Source organism: Sphaeroforma arctica, assembly GCF_001186125.1.
Source record: "Sphaeroforma arctica JP610 unplaced genomic scaffold supercont1.247, whole genome shotgun sequence".
Lineage (NCBI taxonomy): Eukaryota > Ichthyosporea > Ichthyophonida > Sphaeroforma > Sphaeroforma arctica.
Genome location: NW_014040311.1, coordinates 68417 through 85436, shown reverse-complemented (window position 1 = coordinate 85436; position 17020 = coordinate 68417). Strand labels below are relative to the sequence as shown.

The 17020-nt window shown below is 41.9% G+C and overlaps 3 protein-coding genes across 3 annotated transcripts; all 3 read left to right on the top strand.

Moving 5' to 3' along the window:
- Positions 1–13015: 13015 nt before the first annotated feature.
- SARC_04425 (hypothetical protein) lies at positions 13016–13444 on the top strand (the record flags this gene model as incomplete). Its single annotated transcript, XM_014301757.1, has 1 exon — positions 13016–13444. The coding sequence occupies one exon, from the start codon at positions 13016–13018 to the stop codon at positions 13442–13444; it is 429 nt and encodes a 142-aa protein (XP_014157232.1).
- Positions 13445–15242: 1798 nt separating this feature from the next.
- On the top strand, positions 15243–15545 carry SARC_04424 (hypothetical protein; the record flags this gene model as incomplete). The annotated part of the gene is made up of 1 exon (XM_014301756.1): positions 15243–15545. One exon carries the CDS (start codon positions 15243–15245, stop codon positions 15543–15545), a length of 303 nt encoding a protein of 100 aa, XP_014157231.1.
- Positions 15546–15647: 102 nt separating this feature from the next.
- SARC_04423 (hypothetical protein) lies at positions 15648–15995 on the top strand (the record flags this gene model as incomplete). The annotated part of the gene is made up of 1 exon (XM_014301755.1): positions 15648–15995. The coding sequence occupies one exon, from the start codon at positions 15648–15650 to the stop codon at positions 15993–15995; it is 348 nt and encodes a 115-aa protein (XP_014157230.1).
- Between the last annotated feature and the right edge of the window lie 1025 nt (positions 15996–17020).

Genomic DNA, 17020 nt, shown 5'->3' with positions numbered 1-17020 from the left:
TNTATGTGTGTGTGTGTGTGTGTATGTGTAGTCACTACTATAGTAATGTTCAAGATATTTGTTTTTAAAATCAATTACTTTTGCTTAATTATACATGCATACATCCGACAGAGGATAGTTACACCAGCATTAGTTATTAGTGTCATGTGCATTTACATGGTATTTGCATCATCATAGGTGCCCATATACATTCCAATGACCTGTCTCATAATCGTGACACTTAGGATTCCATTTGGTCAGTATAGCGGACATGCATTGGCATATTGCTAACTTATTTTAGAATCACTTGAAGAGTTCCTAGTTTTTAAAGTTAATATATCACTCATGTCTCTCTTTGTGCTTGTGAAATTGTCTATTGTCTCGATTATGTATATTATGTATCTATCTAAAGTATGACAGATATGCAAGTATATAGAGCCTTATGTAGGTATGTATTTCTATTTGGTTGCGTTTACCAAAAGTACACGGATATACTTTGAATGCACAGACAGGCATGGAAAGTAGTATTATATATCATGGAGCAATTGTGTACCCTGATTATGAATATTCGCACTTCTTCTTGGTTTGTGGAATTTTGCCTCATATTTCCTGTCATAATAATTGTTGCAAGCGAAATGGTTTCTAAAATATGGTATGAGGAAGATACGCGACAGGTATATCCGATACGGGCCGATCGTCATTTAATCATTTGTATCAACGATAGTATTTTTTTATTGACAGTGCCTATCTATATGTTTATGCTAACTGGACCTGAGCTGCCACGATGATTCTTTTTCGTACGTACACATTCTGAAACGTCTATTTTCGATCGCGCTGATAACGTTTACAACCATCCAACCTGTGCTTACACAGTTTGTACCCTGTCTTGTGGCTTCTTCTATCATTTACGAGCAGGAATGTCTGACCAGTAGCCAAAGTTTCAAATTAAGAGTTCATAAGAAATATATTTGTGATCAATAGATACATAAAATTAATAAACGATATCACATGCATTCAATCGGGACATGATTTTTGCATATCTTTTTTAGAGTCCACGGATAGGGCAACAAGTGCTCACAAAATTCGTGTGTGTACAGACAGGGGCATATCAACTCCAAGGACAGACACGTGGATTGATATGACAATGAGACAATTGAACCCAAGAGATTGTGGCCATTATAATTACTCCACTTATAGGATTAAATTCATAGTCTAGCGCAAATTGACACGGTGGAAGCTGAAAAAGAGTCGCTACGTAATCTCTTACCTTCAACGTTAGCTAATATAAAAGAGAAAAGTATCTTATAGCAAACCTCTACAGGTAGTTATGTGGTTGTGACAGAAGTCGGACACAACTCGTAGATAAACAAGCGATTCGTTGCCTGACAAGTCGTGTGTGAAAATATAGACTCGTCATTGTGCAAAAGACGTTTTGCCGCATCTGAATTCCTATTGGTCGGTGTATATGATTACGATCATGATTGTTTCACAGAATTGTAGTATGTGCTTACATATACGACAGTAACCGCCAAGAGATATACTGTACGATACTCAAAATGCAGACGGGCACGGAAGAATTACATCCAGAGTAGTATTTTGGTATAGAAGTTTTTTTACCATAACAATCTCGGCAGGCAGCGTATCGAGGCGTGGTATCGTATATACTGGAGAATGATATTCAGCATGCCAGTATGCGACAGATGCCAAACAGTAATGTTTTGAATATATACAGTTTTAGTGATCATCGATGATGTCACTTACGAGTGGTGATCAATTGTCGTGCAGATTTTATTTGTTCTCTTGTCATCCAAAACTGTCTGTTATGGGACTAACCGTTAACGTTTTCAGTGAAACGTATTGGAAGACTGAACGGGCGTGCCATCGTAAGTATACCTAAGCGTTCTAAAATTGATGCACCCGAGATATATTCTACTAATACTCTGTCTACCACAGAACGTGAATGTCAGCCGTGAGCCGCACTACAGCTTCGATGAGAAACAAAACATATCATAAGCTATATTGCGTGCTAATACTTATGAGACCGACTGCTCACATAATTGTTTGTAGTGAAGGTGCACATCACATGTGACACATGTGAAACTTTGTAGTCATCTATCATGCTCTATAAATTCTTTAAGGCATGCTCTATAAATTCTTTAAGGCATGACACTTACCTATGCGTAAATCATCAGGAGATGTATCACATTTTTTGGCGAACTGGGTTCAAAAGCACTTTACCCGCGGCGACCTCTCGCTCAATTGCTCAGAGTATTCATTTCCTACAACCTCAAGTATCGCGCGTAATATAAACTCCGTCAACGTTCTTTTATTCTATGAAATGGTCGCAGAAAAAAATGCATCAATTGTTGCCTTGCGCGGTGTTTGTGATCACAAACGCTAGCTGATGTCGGTATAACCAATCTCTAAACGTGTCAAGTTCGATATATAGCACCTAAGAGTTGTGGATCGATATTCTGTTTGATCAATTGAGCTATCCAGCACAAACCCCGAACCTACTACCCCGTACTTTTGTTAAAAAGGCAACCCTGTCGTGCAAATAATCCTGATATACAACCGTGAATGACTTCTGTTCATATAGCAAAATGTACACCTCGGTTTCTTAATTGAATTTTAAAGCAATTGCTTGTAGCTATCCGACCATTCGAGAGAAAAATTCACTTACGGCCCTGCCGGTCGAAAAACAGCACCTTTAAAGAAAATAGTTCCGGTATCGATCATTGAATGTACCTACAATTTATACACACTAGTGTTGGAGCAAGCTTTAAAAAAATAGCAATACGCGACTGTGATAGAACAACCTCCGAGCTTTCTTCACTGAAACGTTTCAAATGGAAAACTGCATTCAAATGTTTGTCTTTAGTTGAACTGCTCGTAAAGCTTCGCCGTCTATCTATATATTACCTATTAAATTTACAATCCTTCGCACAATCCGATGACATTGAACAGAACAGAAAATCCCTACAGATGAACTGCTCATCAGTCTTCGCCGTCTCTATATATCTCTTCTTAAATTTGCAATCCTTCCCACAATCCGATGACATTGAACTGAAAATAAATCAGTAGCAAACACCAAATTACACGTCATATTTGAAATGTGATATATCAGTACATATCGACAGAGTATTTATGTGATAACTTAGCAATGTATGTAATTCAAATCATGAATCATTCTCGTTCTATATGGTTTTGCAGCTACCGTGATGAAACAGTCTTGTCGAGTGGTGTATTATTATTAATATCAGTAAGGATCATTGCTATACGTTTTCCTATAGCGAACAATACACAGTGGTGTACTCGCATAATAAATGGTCTACCCAAAACATCAAGAGACCACGCAAATAGTCAGCAAATGCGGTTCGAGATATCTCGCCGACTTTCCCAGGTTGTCCGCAAAGAAGAGCATGCGTCAATAGGACACTTTTAGTCAGTACTCGTGCGATCTATCATTGCTTGTACGTGGCCTATCCACTCAAACATTAGACCAAAGCTGTATGTGTCTGTATCAATGCTCCCTGTCATGGAGACTTTTATATTCTCAAATTGGGCCAGAACTGAACTTTGGTCTGGCATGGTTAGCTGTATAGTCAGTAGATTAAACGTCTTTGGTTTGCTCCTTGACGGGTTGTGAATTATGTATCAATGCTCCTCGTCATGGATAATTCCATGTACTTAGTTAGGGCCAGAACTGAACCTCGGTCTCGCATGGTTAGCTGCATAGTCAGTTGATTTAAACTTCTCTGGCTTGTTCCTCGACGAGTGAATTTGCCTTCCTTTTCAATCGGGAAAGTATTTTGTAGATCGCACGCATATTAAAAGCTCTATATACACGGACGACAAACAGGCTGGATGGGTATTTTGTGTAGTCATGCCATGTATAGCTTGTTCGAGAATCAGTGAAGATCATTGCTGTACACTTTTCTATAGCGAACAACTCCGTTAGCGTTGCGCAATGCTCAACTATTAGATTGTCGACCAAAAATACCAACGAGACCATGCAAATAGCCCGCAAATATGGGTGCGAGTAATCTAGCTGACTTTCTCAGATTATCTGCAAATAAGGACACGAGTTGATGGAACCTTTTCGTCGGCTATCATTCGATTTATATTTGTATGTACGTGGCCTATCTGCTCAAGCACGAAATAATAGATAATATGTCTGTATCAATCACTATCGTTGCTGGGGTGGCAACATATACGGCAGAGTGTAGTATTGTAAGTGGTTATAGGGAACGTCAGGAAAGCTAGACAGCAGCAACAAGAATGAGCAATTCATCACTGATTGTGACAGTTTACAATCGGTGCTTGGTTCACAATGAATATGCAATGTTCTCATTTCGTGCCTGGTACGAACAATAGAGTATATTTTAGCGGGCATCAATATATCCCCATCCAGTACTGGTCGATAGATTATTGTTCCTCATACCCCGTCTCATCACTCTGCTGAAATACGATTTCCAGATTCCGGTACAGACCAAATCTTCGAGACTTCTGGTACCGCCTATACTTCCTGCTATGGCTAGCCAGGATATTCCAAAAAAAAAAAAAGTAGGGGACAAAACACTTTGGACCGATCATAAAGCGCTCACGCAAATGAACAGCTAACAGACGTTACACCCAATGCTAGCCAAGTGGATAGCAAAAATATTTCATCCATTCCTCCATCATACATGTCCTAGGCAAGGACATGTTCCCGTCTACACAAAGACATATTTAATACCAAACTGTCGGATGTATTGAAAGATGCAAACAAATCAACACACACCAGCTAAGAATACACCACTTTGAAAACGAACATGCACACAACCAGGATGTTTGTTACACTCTAGATTCTATAAAGAAGCTGAAAACCGGTTTGGAAAATTTACAGTAGATCTGTTTGCATCGGCACACAATGCACACACAGATAAATACTACACAAAAGAACTGAATGCGCTCCTACAAAGTGGGTGCTGGAAGTAAATGCATTGGCAAGCCCGCCATGGAAACTCATACCGGATGTCCTCGAAAAGTTATTGAAGAGGCAATCAGCATCACGATATGTGTACCGTACTACCCAAACGCAATGTGATTTCCGAAATTCCTATCTTTACTGTAATTAGACCCGATGCTTGTGGAAAACACAAACAACACATTCCTCAAAGAAAGCACGAAAGTATGAGGCAAGACCCCATGGGGCGTTACAAAAGTCTCGAAATTAGGGGTGTAGTCTTCATACTTTGACACAAGGCGGGAATGATACAGTTAACGCTAGGGATGCATCAAATGAGACCGGATATGAGACACGCACCCACATCATCGAGCAATAACACGACCTGGGACATTACACACCATAGGAAACGGTAAATAAATTGCAAACAGATGGACACGATTGGCCATAAATCCAACAACAGGTACACAGATACAATGAAAGATGCGTACCGTGCCTCAAAAATAAGATTCACAGAAAAGGATTCAATCCCTGACAATCAATCACAGCCGCATTCCCAGGTGCGACAAAGTCCAAGTGAACACCATAGACCCACTATTCGACTCCAACAGAGGTCACATATACGTATTAGTGTGGCTAAATACATACTCATCATATGTCATACTCAGACCAATAATGGACAAATCAACAGCCACTGTAGCAAGAGCGCTGGTACCAATATTGTGCAAACATGGATTCCCAGAAATCATACAGACATACAAAGGTACTGAATATGTCAATAATATACTCTCAAAAGTCATTAAACGAGCGCCGACACAAAACGTAGTCTCTCGCCGTACCAACATAGGACAAAACCAACTCACGGACTAACAGAAGTGAACGCATCCAATTTCACACCAAATCATCGCGTTTGTTAGTTCCGACTATGATACTTCCGATCCAGGCCAGCCAACACATACCGAATTCGTCAGTGGTCTGGTGCGGCATTTGCTTACCCCCATCCTCGCTTCTCGACCGGATTATGACGGATAATCTGGTCCTTCTCGGTATTTCGTACTCTACACTAACCCATTCCGCGGCACTACACGGCGCAGACCCGATCCGTACCACAGAGGTGGGTACTCTACCTAGTAGGTCAGCAAGCGAATATATGGAACATTCGATAGTAATAGTATTTTGTCAACACCGGCCCGAATTGACTCAGCACATATCTTCCATTGTCGACTCAATTGGCCCAAGCTTCAAACGGGAATTTACTGTCCAATTCTTCCCATCAATCTTTCCTGAACCACTACAGCGACTATGAGAGCCATACCATATGTTCATACATTGTATCATACATACTTGCCATTTTTGAAATAAATAATATTATCCCTATCATGGTAAGAGCGACTGTAGAATCTAAAAGAGGCAATCAAGGCACAACTAGACACTAATGTTGTGCAATATAAAGAGAAGATATGTGCAGCATACGACCGAGAAAAAAAAATCCAAAATAAGTATGTACACTTCCGGGAAGTGAACATTGTCGTGGTCCGTTATGTGGAATGAAGAAAATGACAGTACCATATGGCGGACCATACAAAATAGTATGCAGGGAGGGTAACGGGTATTATTTTTTTCTCTGTAACCTTGAAGTGATGAGCTAATTAGACTCGTAAAAAAGGTCAATGCTCAGGAATAATCACTTCCAATAACCAAGTACAACCATCCGAGGAGAATCAGTTCTCCTCGATACTCGATCACATGCCGTCCATCCAAGGTGATGGATCCCGTTAGTACCTATTTATTAGAGTGCAATGTAGTAGACTTTAAATGACCTTTACTTTGGTTTTATACCTAAGGTGTTTGTGCTAGTGTTTGGCCGCTTGGGCTGGCCAGGGCAAAACCTCATGTGGTCAGTATGAGAAACCTTCTGCAGAACACTTTAACACTCCGATGGTATTCTATTTCGATATCTCTGCAACTAAATCTCACGCTGATCATATGATGCCTTTCCGCATAAGTTGTGACTCGTATATGAACGCAGTTATTTTCAGTTGGCAGACTTGATTCACTTTCAGGAGTCGGTCGTGAAACTTAATCTACTCTCGGGAGTCGGTTAAGTATTGACTCAGCTCTCGGGAGTAATTTAAGCAACTTGATTAGCTTTCGGGAGTGAACTAACTCTGATGACTTCTATAAGTTAAAGAGAGTTTCTTGTTGTAAAATTTGGCCTGAGACCTGTAGTCTCTCACTTCCCTTCAATTTTACAGTCAAGGGCTGAAGTCTGAAGGCTGAAAAGTGAAGACTGATGACTGATGAATGCTGAAGGCGGAAGAGTGAAGACTGAAGACTGATGAAGGCTGAAGGCTGAAGAGTGAAAACTGAAGACTGATGAAGGCTGAAGGCTGAAGACTGACGACTGACGACTGAAGACTGAAGACTGATGAAGGCTGAAGGCTGAAGACTGAAGACTAAAGACTGAAGACTGATGAAGGCTGAAGGGCAGTGTTGGTATGTGGGCCCTGTGGGGCCTGTAGGCTGCAAAATTTGCAAATTTGTTCTTATCCTGCGAGTGAATCCGTATACGAATCGCCACAGGTATGTAACTTTATTATGAATTGAACTAAGTTGATACTGGCGTCCGAACCATTAGTTGGTCGCGTATAAAAATTGCTGAGTATCTGTTCTGATGGTATCTGTTTTAACTTGATGGTGTTGTTCGATGTGAGTTCTCTGATGTGATGATATCGTAGGTCGACATGTTAGTGCGGAGGGTTTTCGTGATACCATTCCCCAATAGTAGTGCGACTTGTTGCCCTGTTCCATGGTGGTGTGTTCTACGAGCGGAATGTAAAATTCCGTGAAGAGATTCCTAGTCCATACTGCGTCTTTGGTTGTATCAGACTGTGCGACATATTCTGCCTCTGCTGTAGGCATGGTTACTAGCCGTTGTAAATTTGTTACATACATGAACGGTGCACCTGCTATAATGACCACTCGCCCGGTAGTGAATTGTCTTGTTGTGCCATCGCTAGCGAAGCTACTGTCTGCACTCAGATAGAGAATATATGGTTCTTTGTTCGTGTATTCGAGACCGAAACTGAAATAGACAGACGGGGAGCGTACCTGGACGCATAAATCAGACATCGCAGATGACTAGTTCGTCAACGCATTCGACGCAAACGAAGGCAATCAAGGGCAACGAAATCAACAGCAACGATCACTGATGAAAGATCAGTGAGAAATATGAAGCGCACGAGGCGGGGAACTTCTCCCACTTTTCTCACCTTGAAGCATGCTCCGCCAATATGCCAGAAGGATCCACAGACTAGGTTGTTCTGAGCCAAGTTAAAATCAACCGAGAGCACAGGTCAAGACTGACTCCGATGAATGTGATTGAGAACTCCCGTCATAGTATAATTAAATAATTGGGTAATAGATAAAAATAGGTGCTGGTGGCATGTTTTTCTATTATATCTATCCCCTAAGGGACAAGTTTTTCCCTGTACCAAAAAAATCAAACCTCGAAATAATCTGGTACTTCGCGGTCACTTTAAACTCCTTCACATGCTCTGAAGTACAAAGTTGGGGGGCTGTAGCATCCAGGGACCAGACTATATAAAAGCCAATCCATAACGCAAAACCTCAGAATCATCAAATTCCGAGTTTTGGGTCCGAATCCAAATATTCCTGATAATTGAGTCATCAGAAATATCAGCGGTAGAACCGGTAAGCTAAATCGGGACCCCGCGTGTGAGAGAGACACTTAAGTAGAAACCTGAGACTGGTGAATCAGAAAACCCAAATAAAGATTCAGCTCGATTCTCTCAGACTAGGGACTTTTCCTAGCTAAGATAACCGTACTTGAGAAAAGGTCTATTGTATCCTTTATGTCATACCTTTCAGCTATTCTCCGTACTCTACATTTTCTTTCAATGAGATTTGCTTATATTATACAATCTTGGTCGGCTAGACGGAATATTTTATAGGACGTGGCCGTGGCCCGCTTAGAGAACGAGATAAGGGCATTGTCGTATTTTTTTCCCGATGAACTTTGATCAGAAATCTTTCCTTGGCCGACTGTTACATTGTATTGGTCGAGTTCGCTCTAGATCAACTTTGCGTTGAAAATCAGAACCATATAGACCAGACGAAATATTTTAAGTTGCTGTGGTCAGCTTGGTGTACGAGAGGAGGGGGAAATCGTATTTTCTCTCGACAAAATTTGTTTCAGGATTTTGATCTTGGCCGACTAGATAGGAAATTTAAACTTACGTTGCAATTGTCCGCTTGGTGAACGCGTGGAGGACACTAGCATGTTCTTTCTAGATCAACTTTGCTTTCAAAATCAGAACCAGACAGGCCATTCGAGATATTTTAAAGTACGTTGGTGCGGTACGCTTGGTGCATGAGAGAAGGGCATAATTGTACTTTCTCTCGATGATATTGCTTCAAAATTCTGATCTTGGCCGACTAGACGGATGATTTCAAGGTACATTGGTGCGGCCCGCTTGGTGAACTCGTGGAAGGCACCAACGTGTTCCTTTCAGATCAATTTTGCTTTGAAAAATATAAGCATTCAGACTAGAGGAGATATTTTAACGTACGTAGCTACGTTCTGCTTGGTGTACGAGAAGAGGGCAAAAAGTATTTTCTCTCGCTGAGAATTACATAATCTTGCTCGGATAGACGGAAGATCCCAAAGTACGATGCTGTGGTTCGCTTAGAGAACGAGTGGAAGGCATTGGCGTGTTTTTTTCGATGAACTTTGATTGGAAAATCTCAGCTTGGCCGGTTAGACCGGAAATTTCAAGGTGCGTTGCTGTCGCTTGATTAATAAACGTGAGGAACGCGTGGCAGTTGCATATTTTTCTTTATGAACTTATCTTCGAAAGTCTGTACTCACCCCACTTTTTTGACGACCTGTTGACAACAAACACGTGAAACTGGCTAAACAGGGATTAATAGGAGAATAAATAGCGTGTTCTTAACAATTTTTGTTGATGGTGCCAGCCGTACAAAATTTCAGGTCAAATAGTATGAGCATTCACACTTATCTGGGCACACCGCCGGCGAACATCAACATACGAACCACTAGATGGCAATCTCAACAACTGTACAAACAACGCAAAAGAAATCGCAAACAAGGTTCCCTTTCCAGCGTGTCCGGGTTCTGTGTATGAAAGATGTATCATCGCGGACCGCATATCTCAGGTCAAATAGTACGCTAATCCACACTTGACCGGCTTGAAGGGAGATTTTAAAGTATGTTGTTGTGGTCCGCTTGGTGAGTGAGAAGAGGGCATGGCATCTGATTTTTATATTTTTTGAATCTTCAAAAATCTGATTTTGAGCGCCCTGACAGGAGATTTCAAGGTACGTTGCTGTGATCCGCTTGGTGAACGAGAGGATGGCATGGTATCGACTTCTTTTCTTAGATGAATGCATTTATATTCGAAATTCTGGACATGCATGTTTCCGTGGTACGAATGGTGAATGATACGAGGGCATTGAAGTAATATTATTATTTTTGCGTTTTCCGGCGGTGATGCCAACCGTACGAACTGTTAGAGGGAACGAACACTGCGGAGTATGCGCGCAAGTTGTTGGCAGAGGATTTAAATGTTGCCTTGACTTCCATAGCTGAAAGAGTTAACTTGTTTTGTCTTGTTTATGCAACGGATGACGCTCTCTTAATTTGTGACCGTCTTGACCTTTGACAAATTTGTCCTTGACGGAAGTTTGGAGAGGAAGGCTCAAAAAGCAGCTTTGGAGTCTGGGTCCTGTTCTTAGTTTGTGAAGATAGGACGGCGAGCTGTATTTACAGGCGCTGATTGATATGGAGGCAACAGTTTGATCATCACGTTACGGTGGTTACTCTCGGAACAGCTGGGATTCTTTCAGAGAGTCCTTCTGAGGTGTGATGAGATTGCATACTAGGGTTCGGAGGTAAGAAATGGTGCCCGGGTTTTCCTTGGGAGACATATTATATACAAACGTTTCTTCATTCGCTCATTCGGTTGTTTGTTTGTTTTTGTTGGCGGTGATTCTGTTGTCATTGTCGCTGGATAGCTCAAAATTCGGGATATATACCGAGTCTGCGTTTTGGACAGAGTCTGTTTGATCCATATTGGTAGTCTAGTATGATTAATATAATAAGCTGTCTAAGAACTGCAATTAATTTTAGGCTATGACTTCATGATTGTCAGGGTCGTACATCATATGGCAGCAACCTATATCGGGCAGATCTTGTGACTTCTTCCTACTTTACAAGTTTGCAATCATTGGTTGCCCAGAACCTTGCTCAGTCGCCGAATACGAGAACAGGCGCACTTCTACTATTACGGATAATGAATTTTTCCACCTTACGCACTAATAAAGCATGCGAAAAGGCGACAAACCGATCGACATCGAGCACCAGTGATGGCTGGAAACTGTGCTTTCGAGATTTTGAGCGAGAGAGTCTAAAGTAGATAATTATATCCCAAAGTGAATATAAGGATGAAACTTCAAAGATGGAACGCATACGTACGCAAACATACATTAATGAAGAGCGTACAGCATGTACTGAAAAATAAACCACCGGCAGCACATTTTTGTATCGTCCACCGCTTCGTTCTCAAAGCCCCCCAGATCACATGGAAAATGTATTGTAATAGAATATGCACAGCGCTTTTTCAACAATAGATGACTGTGTATTGAACAACCTATCATGCCTGCTGAACAACACGTGCACGAGATACGGAATTTGGTAAAATCACAATTCGCATATTTATGCTGTCCTGGAATATAACCCGAAATGCATTTCCGAACCGAATCTGTATTTCCGACCTAATCTGTATTTCCGCTGAACCGAATCTGTATTTCCGCTGAGGTCGAAGCCAATTTTAAGGAAGTAACTTTAAAGACGGAACGCACACGTACGCAAACATACATTACTGGAGAACCCACAGGCGACACATGTTCGGACCGTTCTCTGCTTCGGTTTCAAATAATCCCAGATTACATGGAAAATGTAATGTAATAGAATATGCACTCAACAATAGATGACTGTGTATTGATCAAGCAATCATGCCTGCTGAACAACATGTGCAAGAAATACGGAAATTGACAAAATGACAATTCGCATATTTATGCTGTCCTGGAATATAACCCGAATCTGTGCTTCCGAACCGAATCTGTATTTCCGACCGAATCTGTATTTCCGCTGAACCATATCTCGCTGAGGTCGAAGCCAGTTTGAACCGAATTGCGAATGATTCCTGGAAGTGACGTCTTGACGAAAATATCCATTAAAACCCCACTCCAATAAGCGCCCCGATTCAGCCAAAGCAGCAATTCTACATCGGTGCAGGCTTGGCACCTGAGATCCTCGGCAATTGCCTTGATCTCCTCCTGAACCCTTTGACAAAATCAGTAGATATCAAGAACCTCAAATTTACAGCCGGGCGTATTGAGAGGGCATTTCAATCAAAGCGTGGTCCCCACAACCCAGGACTCCACACGCAACCCAACTGCTCCATCAGCGGTTTCCCGACTCTTGGAGAAGGCAGATCAACTGGAAGCACATGATGCAAATAACGAAATCATGGAAATTAATAATACAGAGCCCGTTGAGAGAACATCTCAATCAAAGCGTGCCAACCCCACAACCCAGGACTCCGCATGCAACGCAGTTTCCTGACTCTTGGAGAAGGCGGATCAAGTGGAAGCACGTGATGCAAACGACGACATGGAAATCAACAATACAGAACCTGTTATCAACTTGTCAGAAGACGAACAATGTTAGGACCTGAACACATGACGCTTGTTGACCCACGAGGTCTCAGCATGGAAAATCCGACGAAAACATATAAGTGTTTGAATGTTGTATCGATTTTGGATCAGATTGATATTATATGTGTGGTTGAAACCTGGCATAATGTGACTGTTCTAAATCATGTACGTTCTTCTACGAAGCACCATATCTTATACCACACTGCACGACACAACCCCGTACATCATTCGCACTGTAGTATTGTAATACTTTTCAAGCATCACCCATCGAAGTTCCGCCTCCATTCATCAACATATTCACTTTTCTTCTAATGCTTTGTTATTCGAATGACTGTATTCTACCTCCCACTCAACTCCTCAACAGAGGCAAGAGTTGAACATTACAGGAATCCTCCTGAGATCGGCAACTCACAACCAGTTGTCGTTTGGGATGATTTCAATAACAAAGCTAGACTGTATGGTCACACATCCACGAACAATGGATTCCGCAAAAAGGCGGTAGAGGCCCCTACGCTCGGTGCCTGGCGCCTACAATACCTCCATACGGGAGGATCTATCGGTACAGAGCACGCGTACCACAGGCCAACAACCCCAGCCTCTCCTCAAACATACCTTCTTGCGGATCACGGTATATACGAGGACCACAAATTCGACTCGATCGTCAGGTGGGCCCAAATGAACCAGTATTCCGTCTCGGGCGAGTGCCTCCGTCCCAATCACCACCCCAGTGTAGCATCTAGAGACCAGATTATTTAAAAGCCAATCCAAATCCCAAAACCCAGGATCATCAAATATTGAGTTTTGGAATTAGGATGGGAATATTTCTGATATTAGAGTCATCAGAAATATTAGCGGTAGAAGCGGTAAGCTATACCGGGACTCCGCGTGTGAGAGAAACACCCAAGTAAATAAGCTAGACTGTATGGTCACACATCCATGAACAATGGATTCCGCAAAAAGGCGGTAGAGGCCACTACGCTCGGTGCCTGGCGCCTACAATACCTCCATACGGGAGGATCTATCGGTACAGAGCACGCGTACCACAGGCCAACAACCCCAGTCTCTCCTGTATCGCATAATTACTGTGAACGGAAAACTAACTAAGAGCTCAAGGAATCAGAAGGACAATTAGTCAAGCACACACTACATTGAGGGTGACACTACCATTACCTAGTACACCAGTACAAGTATACAACAGACTAATAATACAATAGTTTGGTACACACATATATTCAACAGAATAAACTACAGTGGACTAACAATACAAGAATATTCAAACGGAATAAATCACGAAAGTTCGGGACACTACAAACAAAGGTACAGCCTACTGAGGCATGAATGTTCGGTACATAACAATGGCCTTCAACAGCACCGAACTTCTTCGGTGACGTCACCAGGACCGAACTTCCCCAAGTGACGTCACCAGGACCGAACATCTCATTGAGATCACATGAGAAATTAATTTCTCATATGACGGAAAAAGCACAAGTAAGTCCACACGTGACAAAATAAGCTTGACTAACAAACACCGTTTTCACCCCTCATAAATACAGGTAACAACAAAGCAACAAGCTACCGTACCATACAGAACGGTAAACACTTCCCGCGGAAGTACAGCGCAGCAACAACAATACAATAGTAAGTAAAATAGATTCAAAGTTTATTTATTTTATACTAGTTATTATTATAGACAAGGGGGGTGAAGCGCGCGCATTCGCACAGAATATAGCAAGAGCCTTTATTAATAACCCGCAATAGCCAAACACCAACGTAGACATATCAAGATGTCAACGGCAACCAGAGCAGGCATGTATGGTAGGGAGAAAGGGAGTGAAGGCGCGGATGATGTGAGGGTCAGCCCATTGGGGGAGCCAAACCCAGGCAATGGTTCTGGCCAGCCTACCTACATCTTAGATGTGGTACCCGCTCCGCGGGGATCATGTTGGTACCAGGAAATTATTTAATGAACCTTCTGTTATTACAGACAGAGGTGTGTTAAACAACCAACTTGTGTGGAGACACCCACGAGAAGATGAGGGTAAAATAGGTAAATTTAAAGACAGGTAAAATAAAGGAACCGGCTGGGGTAACAGTATCTGTCAAGGCAACTACGTCCTGGTTAGTAGGTTTGTGTCCAAGTTGTAGCAAACAGTACCAGTGCCTATACCGACTCTACACAAGATGAGGGTAGGCATTCATGACCAACATCCAGAGCGACGCATGCCACTCGTGGATGCGGAGCTCAGACGACGATATGATCTAGCTATCAACGGTTGTGGTGACGATGAGGAATATGATCTCATTCAATTAAGTCAATACATTAAAAATTTAGAGCTCACGAATTCACGCTTAGGCGACCAGATAAAGGAGCCACCTCTTGCAAAACTACTAGACTTCAGAATTTCCTAAGATGCCTACAGACATATACTTTAGAATGGAAAATTGTGAAGACATCATGGAGTTGTTCAGCCGCTGTGTCAGTACCCAGCACTAGTGAGAAACACTATTAGGTTAGAAGACCAAGTCAGCACTCAATAGCCTAAGAGATTCTGAGATGCATACAACTAAGCACTTCAAGGAACCTGAGCAATTCAATAGGTCCATTTTTGACAGACTCAGGCCCCACCCAGTAGACTATCTGTTAGAGAAGTTTTTCAATGACATGCAAAACAAGAAGCTGAACGTCGAAGTGCACACAGAGCGTGCGCATAAGACAATGGTGATGTTAGAGAAGCGTTACCGCAACTCAAACAAGAAACCCATACACTTTCAACTCCTCAAAGTACAAAGGTACCAAACACTTATGTACTTCGGACAACAAACACAGGTGAATGCTTTAATCAGAGCAGACAAGTAACCTGCTGGAAGTGCCGGACACTTGTCAGATATAGAACACGCCAAGTTTCGTACTATGACTGAGGCAAACATAAGAGCAGCATCCAAGATCCAATGAGATCGAATGTTGAGGGAACAATTGCGAGTGCATAACAAACGTCAAAATGCACAGACAACCATCCAAGATGAGAATAGCACTACTACTGTTCACAAATGGTATAAACCGGACAACGGTGCACCCAACCAAAACAAGCCAGTGGTACAGGCACAAGAGAAGAAAGGGGCACGTGAAGAGCGTGCATGTCCCTACTGTCTGGTGATGCTAGCCCCACATCGGTTCAGTAAATGTCTCAAGAAAAAGTTGAATCAAGCCAAGCAGGCTGAGGAGCGGGCCAAGAAGGATGTGCAAATAGCAAGACTGTCCATTACCTCTGACAACGTAGAAGACATAACAGAAGGTGATGAGCACTAAAACAACTGGTGGGCGGAAGCAAACATGATTGACCTGGCTGACAGGCTCAATGTATATACAGATGAAGAAACGTTGTTAATAAATGCGAATGATTTAAAATATAAACCTTTATCCTTACTTCCCGCACCACGAGACCAGCGTTTACACATTGATATACAAATTAATGGCAATACATACAATGTATTAGTACACTCGGGCGCACAACGCTCATGCACGGACAAGAGTGTAGTAACAGAACTATATCTCTCTATCAGAGCGCAACAGGACTATATACAACTAGAACAAACAGATGCAAGAATACAACGCACAGGATCAACTGAAGACCTCTCAGTGTTTTGAAGTATTGGGCCTACCAGACAAGAAGGCACCAATACTTCTCGGTATGGACATTCTACCATACAATACATAGCAGGATTAATCAATCCACTTATACCAACAGATGCAAAATGGGAATCGCTCCTCACACAACATGAAGAGGACCCGGAGCATGAACAAGAAGGGTTCAGAGAGTCACTTACAGACATTCTAGATACCAATGCGAATATACCTCCCGACGTACATTGAAACCTACCCGGCTCCACTGTCACAGTACCCACAAATGAATTTAAAGTCAGACAAATGAGGCACGATAAAGTCAACTTTGTACCTCATGTAAGATTCGGTCTATTAAGGCGATATTAACGCCTTCGCGTTTATTTACTCTTAGGTAAATTCTAAGTATCGTGAAAATATCAAAGTAAATAAACGAAATGAGACTTATAGTAAAGTTAGGTATGCCTCGTGAAAACAGCAATATTCTGAGGGATTGTGAGGCTGAGACATTGCCTATATATGATCCTCTCAGTACTGTTTTCGCCGAAGGGATTTTATTTAGTGTTTCGTTGTTGCTCTATTAAAAACTATGGAATGTTTCACTGGGGCGAATCTGAGAGACTCATAAAATCCTATCTTTAGAAAAAAATAAATAGTAATAAAAAGGAAAAGTACTCTTGATGTCCTTAGTTATTGTCTTAACCAATAACTTG